The 13,970-nt window shown below is 41.3% G+C and overlaps 1 protein-coding gene across 4 annotated transcripts in view; it reads left to right on the forward strand.

Moving 5' to 3' along the window:
- tns2a (tensin 2a) overlaps window positions 1-13,970 on the forward strand; it is a 50,463-nt gene that overhangs the window by 12,647 nt on the left and 23,846 nt on the right. For all 4 annotated transcript variants that reach the window (XM_029436420.1, XM_029436422.1, XM_029436421.1 and 1 more), the window contains exons 2-3: window positions 3,915-4,020; window positions 4,643-4,680. In XM_029436420.1, the coding sequence (XP_029292280.1) occupies window positions 3,915-4,020; window positions 4,643-4,680 (144 nt within the window). The remainder of the gene's footprint in view (window positions 1-3,914; window positions 4,021-4,642; window positions 4,681-13,970) is intronic.

Genomic DNA, 13,970 nt, shown 5'->3' on the forward strand with positions numbered 1-13,970 from the left:
ATTAGTATGTTCTGTAAGGGACTTACTTCTTTCTGAACAAAATTACATATGTTAATATTCAATACTTAACTGTGCTGTGTCTAATGTGAATGTTAAAATGACAAAAGGTCACAATACAGTCTTGTCCACCGCTAAATCTGAAATTCGTAGTTTTCCATATTTTATTGTCTTTTATGACAGAACAAGCTAGTTGAACACTGAGCTTAATACTTGCTGTTGTTGCAGCCTAGTAGCCCAACAATGACGTTCCCATACAACAAAACTGAATTGTAAATTACGCTTTGAGGAAAAGTTATATGCTCCCATATTACATTTTTGTAGCTTCACAAATACATCCTGAACAGAACACTGTGAGCCAGAAAGTTGTTACCCAGAGCAATAACAGTAAATCTTAACACTCAACCATGTAAATAAATGTAGCTTTTGACAATATCACATCATCTTTGCCCAGCTGTCATGGAATTGTTTAGAAGTAATCCTCGTCCATGTTGGATTAAAAGTGTGTCTAAATGGACCTACAGCTTCCACAAGGTGAATAATTTACTTTGAACCTCAACAAAATAATTAAAATGTTCTGCCTAAACAGTTAATATTTTTGTTAAGTGCACTTCTGTGCTCACACTAACCACTTGGCTTACATATCACGTTGCCTTTGACACAAGGAGCAAGGAGGTGATGTTTTTGGTTCGATTTGGGGTTTTTGTCAGCAGGAATGCGGAAAGACTTCAGGCCCGATTTTTATGAAAATTTCTGAAAGATGGGCCAAGGAAGAATACATTCAATTGCAAGCCGATCCAAATCACGGGTCTGATATATGCATTATTTTTTACTTTCATTAACATTGCGAGATACAGCATTTGACCTTTTTTGGATAGCCAAAATAGGTGACATGAGGGGAGAAAGAGAGATGTGGGATGAACCCCGGCCGGACACAAACTGGGGACGTTGTGGTTCACGGTCATGGCCATAACCCCTAGATTAAGGAAATTTACCATCCAGTCCACTCACATGAACCAGAGTATAGCAGTTTATATTGGTGTCAATCCATAAGAGACCTTCCACAGCATTCAGTGGCAGAGTGGTGTATCACTGTCTGACCATGATTGCCTGTGGTTGGACTATATAGTGGTCTTGATTGTGTCTGAAACAGGAAGAATGTTGCCAGCCTGTCATCTATGTGTTTATCTCTCAGCCCACATCACTACTGCGGTTAAATTGACAGTAACTGGATGCGTTTTTTAAACTTACAGTGGGCCCCGTGTGTATACTCTTGTACGCTTACACACATACAAACACACACATACTTTACAAGATTATTGCACAAGTTCACAGATGAGAATGAGCACATACTGTATCTACAAATGCACAAAATTTGGTTTCCTTTAGAGACTGTGTCATAGTTTGTATCTAACATCTGTGAATCAGAATCAGAATCCGGTTTTCACATACAGTACATGGAATTTGCTTTGGTGTATAATGGTGCATAATATGAACATAGTAAGATTGCGAAAAAGTATTGTAAAAATCAAGAAACATAATATCAAAGAAAAATTATTTGAAACATGTAAAAAAAAAGAAATATATATATATATATATATATATATATATACAGTATATATAGTGTGATCAGTAGGCATGAATGTCAAGGTAGAGTTGATGAGCATAGCCTACATGAGGCCGTTAAATTGGTCATGAGGCGAAAACTTGTTATGTTTAGGGTTCAGGAAAGGGTGGACGTGGAGAAAGAAAGGAGAGCCAAATCAAGGATTCATCAAACAAGATCAAGACAATTTAAGAAAACATGCAACTTAATTAAGTCTGTGTGGTTTTTGGTTTGTTACTGCGAGAAAAGTATAAACGAGTAAGTAAGCCAAGTCACACAGAGTCAAATAGAAATGAATGAAAACATAAAAAATATGCAATTTCCAAAAGTAATGACTACACAGTTTTAGAGAGGGACGTCAATCCCCTGACCACACCATATTACATAACAGTCTACCACCAGCTACTGAGCCACCCACCCGCTCCACCTCCTCCACCATCCAGGGTGCTGCGGTTGTACTACACTTGTACTGGAGCAGGCCAGCAGCCACCTAACACAGCTGGCAGAGGGTGATGCCAGGCAGGCAGCTGGCCAAACACAGACCAGTCCCTAGAACAGAGTTAGAGCAGCAGAATAATGGAAAAAAAAAAGTGTGTAAACAGAACCCTTTCTTTGTTACCATGGAGGAAAAGCACACACAGGGGAAACAAAAACGCCTTTATGTGTCAGGTTAATTATCCAAAGCTATGGAAACATGGACACTGAGTAGCCAAGAGCACGATCGCTTTATTTCATATAGCGGTTTGTTATGGTTATGATGTGTTTGCAATAGACTGTAAATAAGTAAGTGGTCGTAGTTACCGTCACCCATTGGTTTGTGCACAACTGCTTTGAAGCCTAGAGTTTGGCATTTTAGCTGTCACCATCTTGGTTTTTTGGATCCAGAAGTGACCATATTTGGACAAGATGGGGGAGCTGGGGAGGGAAACGCATTGCTACGCCTCTATCCTAATTGACAGGTCGGCGTGGTAGCGATTTGTCAATCACAAGGTAGCCATGCCTTAAAGCATACGCTTCTTTATCACCTATTTTACCCTGAATGGGGCTATAATTTATGAAAGGAACATCATGCTGTATTGAAAAAGAATTGACACTAGCGATTAAGACCATAAACTCATTAAGAAAATGTTTAGAGTGGTAATAAATCAAGTAAGAAGTAGGGTCATTTTTTCATAGACTTCTATATAATCTGATTTATTTTTGCAACCAGCTGCTGACTATTAGAAATAGTGCAGGTTTAAGGCACTTTCACATTGGTTTCACCTTTCAGATCAGAGGCTACGTCCACTTCTTTTCTACAGTTCATGGCTTGCACTCACATTTGCTCTCGGACGAGTGAACAGAGAAACACTCTCTACGACAATTCCTTAACTTTTGACTGGATACCTGCCAGTTTCCCGAATATGTGTGTCTGTCTCTCAGCAAGACATTGCACATACTGTTTGTGTTCACATGCCCACCACCCCCACACACACACTAACTTCCCTCCTCATGCTATGTATCCATGCAAGAAAACATTCTAAGCAATCCCAATACTTAGCCCTGGGTTGTTAGTGTTCTCATGTTCAAAGCCTCCACAGAGTCACGTCAGGCCCAGTCATCTGTGGATGTGATCCCATGTTGGGAAACAAAGAAGAACTGGGCGGGATTGGCTAACACACACACACACACACACACACACACACACACACACACACACACACACACACACGTTCTGACAAATGTAGACGTGAGATATAAAAGTGGTATTTTTTTTTTACTTTTATTTTTCCTTGCTCTGTTTTTAAGAATCATATCAACACATTTGCTCTTTTTTCTTTGTCCCAAACCTTTCTGCACACACACACTCAAACATACCCACACACTAAGGATTATAGTGTGGTATGGGGAACCACAAGGATTATTACTGGAATACAGTTACACAACCAGAACAGAAGTTCAAGAGGCAAAGGGAGTAGAGAATTGATGTAGCGATACTTGTGCACCCTGGTCTGTCCTACATGGCGGTTAAAGCTGACAGTTCTAAGCTCCTGTCATTATTACAGTCCACTAACTCACAAGCCGTTACTTTGTTTTCTTCTTTCTTTGTGTGAAAAGAGTTGGGGAAGTCCAATTTCTTTTTTGTTTTCATCCTTTCAGATGGAAGTGCATGGAGGGTTAACCAAATCAAGCACTTGGTTGAAGGTCAAACAAGGGTTCTCTTGCATTGTTTGTGAGAGAAGGCAGCTCCACACACTGCGTCACCACGTCTGGTCACGTATCGGGTTTCTAACTGAGTTTGAATCCAATTTTTCCTTGTGCGTGTACGCAGGGGGGGAAGGGAGAGCCCCACATCTTCAAGGAAAAGATCTTTAAGAAGAAGCGCCAGTGCAGCGTGTGCCGGCAGAACGTCGACAACGTTGGCTCCTTCTGCAGAGGTAATTGTTGCAAGCATGTGTTGCAGTTTCGTCACTCACCACTACAGTAAGAGTCTCTGTTACCATGTTCATATTGGTTCGTCAATGTCATGACAGGATGTGTCACAAATAAATGAATCAAGGGCAGCACACACCAGCAGTGGCACGTAGCTATTTCCGATACATGATATTATCCCGATAATCATCAAAATGGGCTTAAAGCTTATATTCTTTACTGCATCTCAGATAGTACACACATCATTTTTTAGTGAACATCCTTTTTTGGTAAAAAAACAAAACAATATTAAATAAAGTAATCATAAATTATAAGGTCCCCCTCCATAAATCTGCTAAATCTGGGAAGTGAATGTGACAAGAGCCTTATACCATGTTGACGCAAAGTAGGACAGTTGCATATCCTGATGCCACTGCATTGTAAGTATGCAACAAAAGGACTGGTGTTTTGACACGTGTCATAGTAAATAATGCATAATATATAATATAATAATACAGCAGGATGATATCTATATTTCTACTCGGGTGACGTATCAAATGGAGATTCTAGTTGCGTAGAAAAATGGAAAGCAGGTTAAACTCGTACTATATACTCATTTTGTCTGTTTTTTCTCTTCTCACCTCTTAGTATGCAAGACAGCCATCCACAGGAAGTGTGAGACCAAGGTAAGAATCCACCCCCCAGGATATTATTTGTACTTACACATTTTTACCTTTATTACCCACTGTAAAGTTTCCATGTGCGTTTCTGTACAGATGCAATTTTCTTGGCCGATTCCAATTGGCCTCAAAATATAAAGAAGAATGAGTGTGGGACAGTCATAGATCAACTGGGAAAGAGCATATGCAAAATTGTTAAATTTGTCAGCTCTAAAACAGAAAATACACCTTTATTACCCCACTGTGCAGTACATTTCCATGTGGGTTTCCATCCACCATAAAGGTGTATTTTCTTTTAATGCTTTTAAGTGGAAATAGCAAAAATTAGAAAATAAAATTAAAGCTAAATTGTTTTAATGCTTAGCTGATGTTATAGCCCAATAGAATAGAGCTTGAACGCATCATAATTTACATTAATGGAACCTCGCTCCATTGAAGTTAGTTGGCTGTTAGCCAAGCAGTACTATGCTGCCCAATGGCTGCTAACAGCTATGACCTCTCCTGACTATTTCAACACAGATTTGTTGTTCACAATGTAGCATCATCATGTAAAATATAGGGTGCATCCCCGGACACCCGTTCGTCCCAGACATATTTACTTTAGACAGGATGCCGTTCGTCTCGAGCCCGACGTTACCTCCAGTGCCTGCGGTATCCTACTGTAGAGAAACGAGTTCCCTCGAGCTTTCAAAATGTTCTACTTGGTACTAAAATATTGGTTCTCGTGACATCCCCAGTGTGAACACAACCTGATCTGTTGCAGGTTAAATGTCAGCCATTACCATGACCTCACTAATTCAAGGTTAAGGCAGATGCTGGCCCACTAATCTGGCTTAATGGGACGGGCGGCCGAGAGGTATCCATCCTTGTTCCTACATTCACATGACTGCACTGGACTTTATGAATGTCATTTCAACGCTTATCTGAACCTTTTAGTACATTGTTATGCTAGTGAGATGTGAAAAGACTTGACAGTGGTTATATGGGGGCAGAAGTCTCAAGATCTCTGCTAATATGAAGGCCGCTCAGTTACATTCCTCGGAAAGAGCTGCAAGCCTCGCTCAAACCCCACACTGCTGCCTCTGTGAAAGGATCATTGATGGAGGGAATGGTGTAATGAATAGACAGAGGGATGCAAAGGGGGAGAATGCTAGCCATGGCCAAAGTGATGAAGAGGGGGTAGAGGCTGAGGCAGGGAGCCTCGGCAGGCTGCAGGCAAAAGAGAGAAAGCCAAGGAGAAGGCATGTGGCAGAGAAAAGCCTCATTCCTCAAACATGGCTCCAACTCTTCTTGTCTCTTATCTCTTAGGAGAAGAGAGCCATGAGGATGAGTTCAGAGATAAAGGGATGGCTTTGAAACAGCACATCCAATAAAAAAAAAAGTAAAACCAGGCTTTCACTACAATTTGTGATTCATGCTGGTATTCTTGCTTGGAGTCTACGAGTTGGTTTTCTTCTGGGCATGTTAATCTTATGTTTAAATAAGATAGATGTTCTGAGTTTGCAATGCTCCCAGTGTAGGACCAGCCTGGTATCCCCAAATTAAACCAATTTCTTAAGTCTTTTCGCTCATCACAACGCATTTTTTGCTTTTCGCTTGTCAATTGAAGGCGCATCAATATTAGACACTCAAAGTGCTCTTGAAGTCAGGTGATGTAGTATGAAATGAAAGTCTGCGTAGGGAGGTTGGGGTAGATGGATGGGTCAAATGTCTTTAAAAGTGGCGTGATATGCGCCTTCCCATGAGATCCTGTTGAGATATACTGTCTTCTGTATGTTTCATTATGTTAGAAAGAAACATTTTTGGAAAATGTGCTCCTTCGTTTACTTGCAGAGAGTTAGATGAGAAGATGTATGTACACTAAATAAACTGCGGATGGACTGCAGTAAAGACAGAAACCTAGACATGTTGCAAGCGAGCAGATTGTGAAACAGCGAACAGTGAAAAAAAGTGATTAATTGCTCTAGAGATATTCTAGATAACCTCAATTCATTGTTGAGATTGATTACAGAACAGAGCAGGGTGTTTATTAGCCTTACTGTGACTGTCTGATGTGCGGTTGTTGACTGGTTGTTAGATAGCGATATCCATCGCTGCTGCCCAGGAAGGGAGAGGTCAGATAAGGCAGGGCGGGGGGGGGGGGGGATCGGGCCGCTGAATCCATCTCAGCTACTATCTAACCTTGTGTGTAAGGGGAAATCTGAGGCAGGGATGGCATCAATCTGTAATACTGTGGATTGTAAAATGCATAATTATTTGAAGATAGGACGTTTATAGAACTAAATAACAGATCCCAGCTGTCTTCCTGCCTAGCTGATTAGCTTTTGCTCTGCTTCTATAGAGAGTGATGTGTTTTGTGTTCTGTTCCTCTGTGTTAAAATTCCTTTTAGTTCAAGGCGTTCCCTCACTTACACCTCATTCACATTTGGCAGTTATTACCTATAACCTTGTGTATGAATCAACCACCTCTATCCTCCACCATGAGCATATTTACCGTGTTTGTGTGGTGTTTATGTGCACTCACACATCTGGATATCGGCCCTCTGTCATCTGTAAGCCATCCTATTCTCCCCAGGCTTCTATTTACATCTCCGCCCGGCTGGCCGTAAGCTCGGTGACAAATCTTCTCATTATACCACACCGTCCAGAAGCCCAGAAGCCCAGAAGCTCCAGTTCTTAGGAAAAACCTTCATTCTCAAACTCCCCTCATCGAGAGAATGACTGGGGATTATTGGTAGTCATTTCTTGTTTTATTGTTCTCTTCTGTCACTATGTTCTTTACTCTTTGCCCCCATGTCAACAGCCTCGAGCTAACCCATCTTCACTCTATTAAAATCTCACAGAGACTCTCTCTCACACACAAACACACGAACAGAAGGCCCTAAACTGTTTTATTTCAGTATGTTCTTCTCTCAGAGAACAGTTCCCCTTATCTTTGATCCCAAGTGGAAAATGTAGTCAACAGGGAATTGGGAGCGGGGGGGGGGGGTGCCTGAGGGCAGGGGCAAAGAGAAGGAGGGAAGGGGAGAGGGAACAGTGGAAGGATTCAAATTAGTGAAATACAGCCCGTGACGAGTTGACTGGCCTGTCTGTCTAATTAGGCAAGAAGAGGCATTTCTGCTGGTCAAGGGAAAAACTCTGACCGACTGACTCAATGTACTGTATATAGTGATTTGCAGGCCTCACCCACATTTTGGAAATCAGCTAAACATTCATCCTTGACATTGAAAATCTACACTTTCTGTACTGCAACACAACAAACTGCTCACTCAACAAGTCCCCTCTCACTAGATTTTGGCACTGAGACTCTTTCAGCAAGACTTGGTTAGACACAATAACAAACAGACCGGATCCAGCTAAAGGTAAAGACATTTTTTGAAATTTCTCATTTCCATAATCTAATCAGGCATTTATAACAACAATCTGAGCCTGTCAGAGCCAAATATAAGCACTTTTAGTGAACGTACATTGTCAGTGCGGAATTAATTACAGCCTGTTTAGTGTCCACCAGCTGCAGCGTTGTGGCTCAATACTGATGAATTAGTGACTTGGTTGAAAAAACCCAAAGTTAAACTTTAAAGAAGATCTGTAAGGACCTTGGCATTATCACAAACTGATCTTGTTTCTCAACTCGACTCACTTTTGGTACCAGGTCCTTTTCTCTATATAGTTTAGTACCCACTCAGTTTGGGGGAATTCTCAGCTGATCGCTGTAGCATCCTTTCATTGGCCTCTAAACAAAGGAACATCTACACTTCATCAATTATACGATATAGATTTGCAGCCTCACATTTTTTCAAATCTTGGTCGATTGATTAAAAAAGTTGCGGCCGCTACTTACGGTAGCTTGGCTATTTAAAAAAGCAAAGAAAAGTGGGTTTGTGCAGGATGTCCCGTGTCGCTCTGATCAGTGGTCTGCAGTGTTTTAACTCCACCTTCTAGCACCGGCTCTGCTCGTTTGGAACCTCAACCGAGGTGGTACCAAAAATAGCACGTAATATTCACAAACCTTTGCTAATGGAAACCAAAAAAGAGTGAGTCGAGTTACCATGCTGTAGAAATGCAGCTTAACAGATTTAAACTCTTACAGTACCAACTGGAAAAATAGTTGACTGATAAGCCATCCTACAGCTGGTGTATGTTGGCAGAGCAGGGCTGTGTATCACAGTAATTACAATCCCTGCTTCCCCTCTGTGTATCAGGATCCCCCCCTTGTCTCTCGTCCTTATCCACTGAACATGTCAAAATACATTTTACATGAGACTAAGCAATGAACTGTTTGCACTGCCCGCTCCTCTTTTCAAGAAGAGGATGTACAATCAAGTACAGATAGATAGAGCGGAAGTGGGAGAGGATGCCAGGGTAAGAGGAAGAGCAACATAACCCTCCTGATGTTTCTCCAACATAAAAGCCTTTCATCAGGACAGTTGTGGTTAGAGTCCCGCTGCACAGCGCCTCTTTATTTTTAGCAAAGAAAATTCCTTCTAGATGACTGAGCGACAGTAGAGAAAACAGTCTACAAAGACTTTTTCTTTCTTTAATCCCTGACCTTCTTTCCTGGAGCCATTTTCCTCAACTTCATGCTACTTACATTTTTGTCTGGCTAACAGAAACAGAACAGAGGAAGTGATGAGGAGATGGAATGATGGAGTAATGGCAGAAAAAAATGCACCATGGTCCATGTTTTCCCAACATGCAGCTCAAACATCACAGCTGACCCAACATCCCCCCACCCTTCAAACTTCCTGTGAAACGGTCAAATCTCTTCCTGATTGTGGCAGTGATGTTACTATAGGAATATGTCACTCATTGCTGTTAACCCTTTTGTCTCACTCGGGCATTTTTGGCTTTTTAATGAGAACATTTCCAATCATTTTGGCTGTGTTAATAAACATGGTATACATTTTAGCAAGGGTGTGAGTTTTCGTTTCAAATTTTTCAACCGAGTGCAACCTCCCCGCTCAGTTTTGTTACCACAGACATTTTTGTCCTCTAAGGACATCAGAGCAATGTCTTAAAAGTGAGGCACAAGGGTTAACACATGTTTGTCACAGCTTAGTCTTTAGCGGTTTTCAGTGCCAAGATTGCAAAAACTTCAAGTTTAGATACAGTTTACTGTAAGCAAGCTTCTGAATAATTTCAATAGGTGCTGGAAATCATCACAGACATGTGGTTGTGGGGGATCTGAGTGACATCAATGAGCCCACGCCTCTGGTTTCCCTCCTGTAGAATCTGCACTTCACCAAAAACTCATTTAGTCAGCGTGAGTCATTCGGGACAACAGGATCCAACTGTATCGTGTTAACATTACAGAGACTGTGACTGTCCCTCCTGACTAGAGGAGTCACCGCTTTATCAGACAGTTCTGGTAATTGCCCAGATAGGCTGGCATATTTTGTGTTAAAGCTGTGTGTGTGTGTGTGTGTGTGTGTGTGTGTGTGTCTGTGTGTGTGTGTCTGTGTGTGTGTGTCTGTGTGTGTGTGTGTGTACGCCAGCAGGAGCGTAAGCCGCACTAATTGGCCGGTGGGTTTGGCCTGTCTTGAATCTAGCAGGAAGAGACCGTTTGGATATCTCTGTTACCGGGAATCTTAAATATTGACACCCACACTGGTGCAGGACATCCCTGATTTTAGTGATATCCACTGTAACAACTTGTTCGGGGCTTTTAATTCCTGTCTTCGTGTCTTTTGTTCTGTCTGTCTAAATTCACCTCTTCAGATAATAAACAAAGACTTTCCACACAGAGCCGTCTTGGTTGTGAGCTGTGCTTCTGTGATGAGCCCTAAAGCAACTGCTGATAATGTACAATATCTGTTTGAATAATGTGAATGCATTTCTGTGCATATGGTAAACACTGTTGAGGCTGAAGAGGAGGGGACGTTGTGCTGTAGGGAATTGTATCCGTGCCTACTTGTCAACAGGATGAATGACAGATGCTCAACCGCAGAGGGAGGGAAGGACTGTTAGATCTGTTATTATGCCCCGTGTTAGTTGGTTCACATTTTTACATCGTTGATCTCTCCCAATCTCATCCCGACCCATGGCTTCCTGCTTTGTTTATTTACCCACATTTATTTTTGTCCTGCGTAGAGCTTTCAGCCCTAGGGAGGAGGGTAAAGATGGGTAGATGAGAACACTGCTGTGGTGTGTATGTGCTTCAGCCTTCTACATGAATCTACAGTAGATAAAGAGTGCCACACAAAGCAACACGAGTTACCTCTTTAAACAATTGAAAACAACACACTCTAAAAGTTATAAGGAGACTTAATGGAAATGGACATTGAGGATTTAGAATTCTCTTTGGCCACACACGTACATAGCATAGCACACACATTTAACCCGTCCTAGTATTACGAGCAGTGGGAAGCTATTATATTATCAGTGCCCGGGGAGCAGTGTGGGAGTCCAGTGTCTTGCTCAAGGACACCTCGGCAGTGCCCAGGAGGTGAACTGGTACCTGTAAAAGTACTAGTTCACACTCCATACTTAGTTTGTTCGGGGACTTGAACCGGCGACCCTTTGGTTGCCAAGCCACTGTCCCAACAAACTGAGCCCGAAAACTTATTATTTAATCATAGATTCTCTAAAATACTGGACTATCTTTTTAAATGACCATTAATTTGAAAAATCACATACTCATTTAAGAAATTATCTGTATCAGTACAAAATTGTAACCAAAAGCATCGTGTCAAATTTAAAAGGTTTGGTATCGCCCTTAGTGTATATTCCTGTTTGTGTTTTTACATCTGCATAGCTTTATGAGTATATCTGTGCATGTGTGTGTAGTCCTTGTTAGCCTGCTCCATAACAGGAAAATGCATCCCGTGGGGTCGTTAAAACTCCACCACAGGGACCCATGTGACCTGTGATATCTTCGGCCTCCCTCTCAGCTGCTAGGAGCAAAAACGAAACAGCTCGAGATACAAGCGTCTTTCTTTCATATTGGGGTCAAAATAAAGTGTGGGAACAAGAGACAAAGACCGAGAGAGGGAAACATGTGCTGGACAGGGAGAAAAATGAAAAAAGAAAGAAAGAAAACACAGATAAACGCTTTGTTAGCTGGGCCCACATACAGAAAAGCACTGAAAGTGCGATACGGGACTCCTGAGTCCGGAGGATAGAACTCTTTCACCCACAGGTGTTATTTTTGCTTAACAGTGGTCTTTAAGTCCCCTTGTGCTACGCTGGGTACTTTCTGGTTTTCTCATGAAGTCCACCTTGTCATGATTAGGTAGCATTAGACATGTGGGGTGCATTTGAAGGACAGTCATAAAGCTAAGCCAGGTAACTCTCAAACCTGCCATGAATTGAATCCTGCACTAGACATACAAGTTTTAAGTTAGTCTAAAAACTTAAGTTTCTGTCACAGTGCTTTTTCCATGGGAGCATATAGATCACAAAAGATGGTATACCATTGGTAACCAATTTTGAAAATATTGGCAACCAATTCTTGGCCTTTGGTTTCCAACGATGCACCTCAAAATAAATTCAGAAGTCAAACTGGCTAGATTATTGAAGCATGATTTAAAACAGACTTGCAAGAGCGTGATGAACTGTAGAGTTGTAACTATTACATAAGTCTTCCCCAGGTATGCATAAAACCCACATGGCAAACAACTTTCCAAACTATTTCTCTTTGGGTGACATTCCAGTACAACTGCACTAAGTCAGTAAGTAAGTGGGATTTCGGTCATGTTGTGAGAACCAAATGCTCCCCTTACCCCTCTAAACACAGAACGTTATACAGAGGGCAAGAGCAAAGGTTCAATTTTCCACCCATTTCAACCATAAGGGCTTTAGTCAACAGGTGGATACAATGAAGCATGTGATTGCCAATCCACAATCCCAACACACCTCAATTCTACAATTATTGTGGAAAGAAACATCCCTGTTACTTATTTTCATCCTGTTTTGAATGATTTTAATTGGCTCAGACAAGTTTTAAGATACATTCCTTTTATCGTAAATCTGTTTGGAATTTAAACTATGACAGAAAACAGGTGTACTCTTGAGCAATATTGCCTTGAAGGTCGTATAAGACTCTGTTTCGGTATTTGGAACATGTAGTTAACTTCATCGGTACATTAACCAGAAGGCCCGCTTGAGAAGGCTGTGAAGTAACTGTTATTACAACATGTCTGACTGCCTACTCAAATTAGCATGGCAGTAGTCACTTTGACCCATTCGTAATCGTACATGTCTGTACTACTTTGCTGTGTGTGTTTTCTGTAGGTACCTCATTGATGCACACACACCCGTTTCATCAACATTGTTGAAAGAAGAAATTGCTCTCTCGGGTGTTATTCCTGTAAAATATCACTATTCTCTGCTCACTTCAAGGCCCCTTGTATTTTTTCTGTAGCTCGCTAGCTGATGATGAAAGGTTACGGCCAGCATCGGCTTTCACTGCTGATTCGTTGTAGCTTTCATCAATGCTCTCTGCTTGGCTCCCCCAAGGGATCTTAAGGAATGGGGAGACTATTAAGGCTAAGGGTAACCATCAGAGGATGTAACTAAGGCACAGATAAGGTTTGATCAGGATCTGTACTGGTTACAACAGTTCACTTGGCTCACAGAAATCGTGACTTTCACATCTTATTTCCTGCTCTGGGAACTACGAGTTCTTGGTTCAACAATTAACCTAAATATTGGTCATAATAATTTGCTTGCACAGACGACCTGTACAGGTGTTATTTTGGAGAGGACAGTCTGTGTTTACACACACACTGGCAACTTTGCATTATATGACGTGCATCGTTTGACAGAACCACATAAGAAGTACTAGAGTTAGTAGCTGTCACTTTAAAAAACAACAATAAATTCGAATTACATTGTGCATAACCTACGTAACTTTATGTTTCGTCCTTTTATGTTTCCTCGGCTGCCTCTCTTAGTGATAGGCTAATGTTACTGTAATGTTAAGTGGTGATTTAAAGTCAGCCTTCCCTTTATCCATGATCTTTGCGTCTTCGAGGGTATCTTTCGTGATGTCAAAGAAAACTATATTTCAGACGTCTGTGAAAATTCCTTTAAAGACACTAATCGCTGTTGTATAATAGAAAGAAAAAAATAAGTTTGCATAGGAAAAGCTGTGTGAGAGCAATGGATCATGTGGACCGTGTATTTTAGAAACACCCAAAGCACAAAGCATAACCTGCTTGTGATTCTACAGTGTTCATTTAGAATTTCGAACAGATTTGAACAGATTGAACATTTGTTCGTAGTTTGAATTCCAAATAAAAAGTGACAGACCTAGTCGGTGAGATGTTCCAAAATAGATATATTCAAACTGTAAC

The sequence above is a fragment of the Cottoperca gobio genome, chromosome 7, assembly GCF_900634415.1.
Source record: "Cottoperca gobio chromosome 7, fCotGob3.1, whole genome shotgun sequence".
Lineage (NCBI taxonomy): Eukaryota > Metazoa > Chordata > Actinopteri > Perciformes > Bovichtidae > Cottoperca > Cottoperca gobio.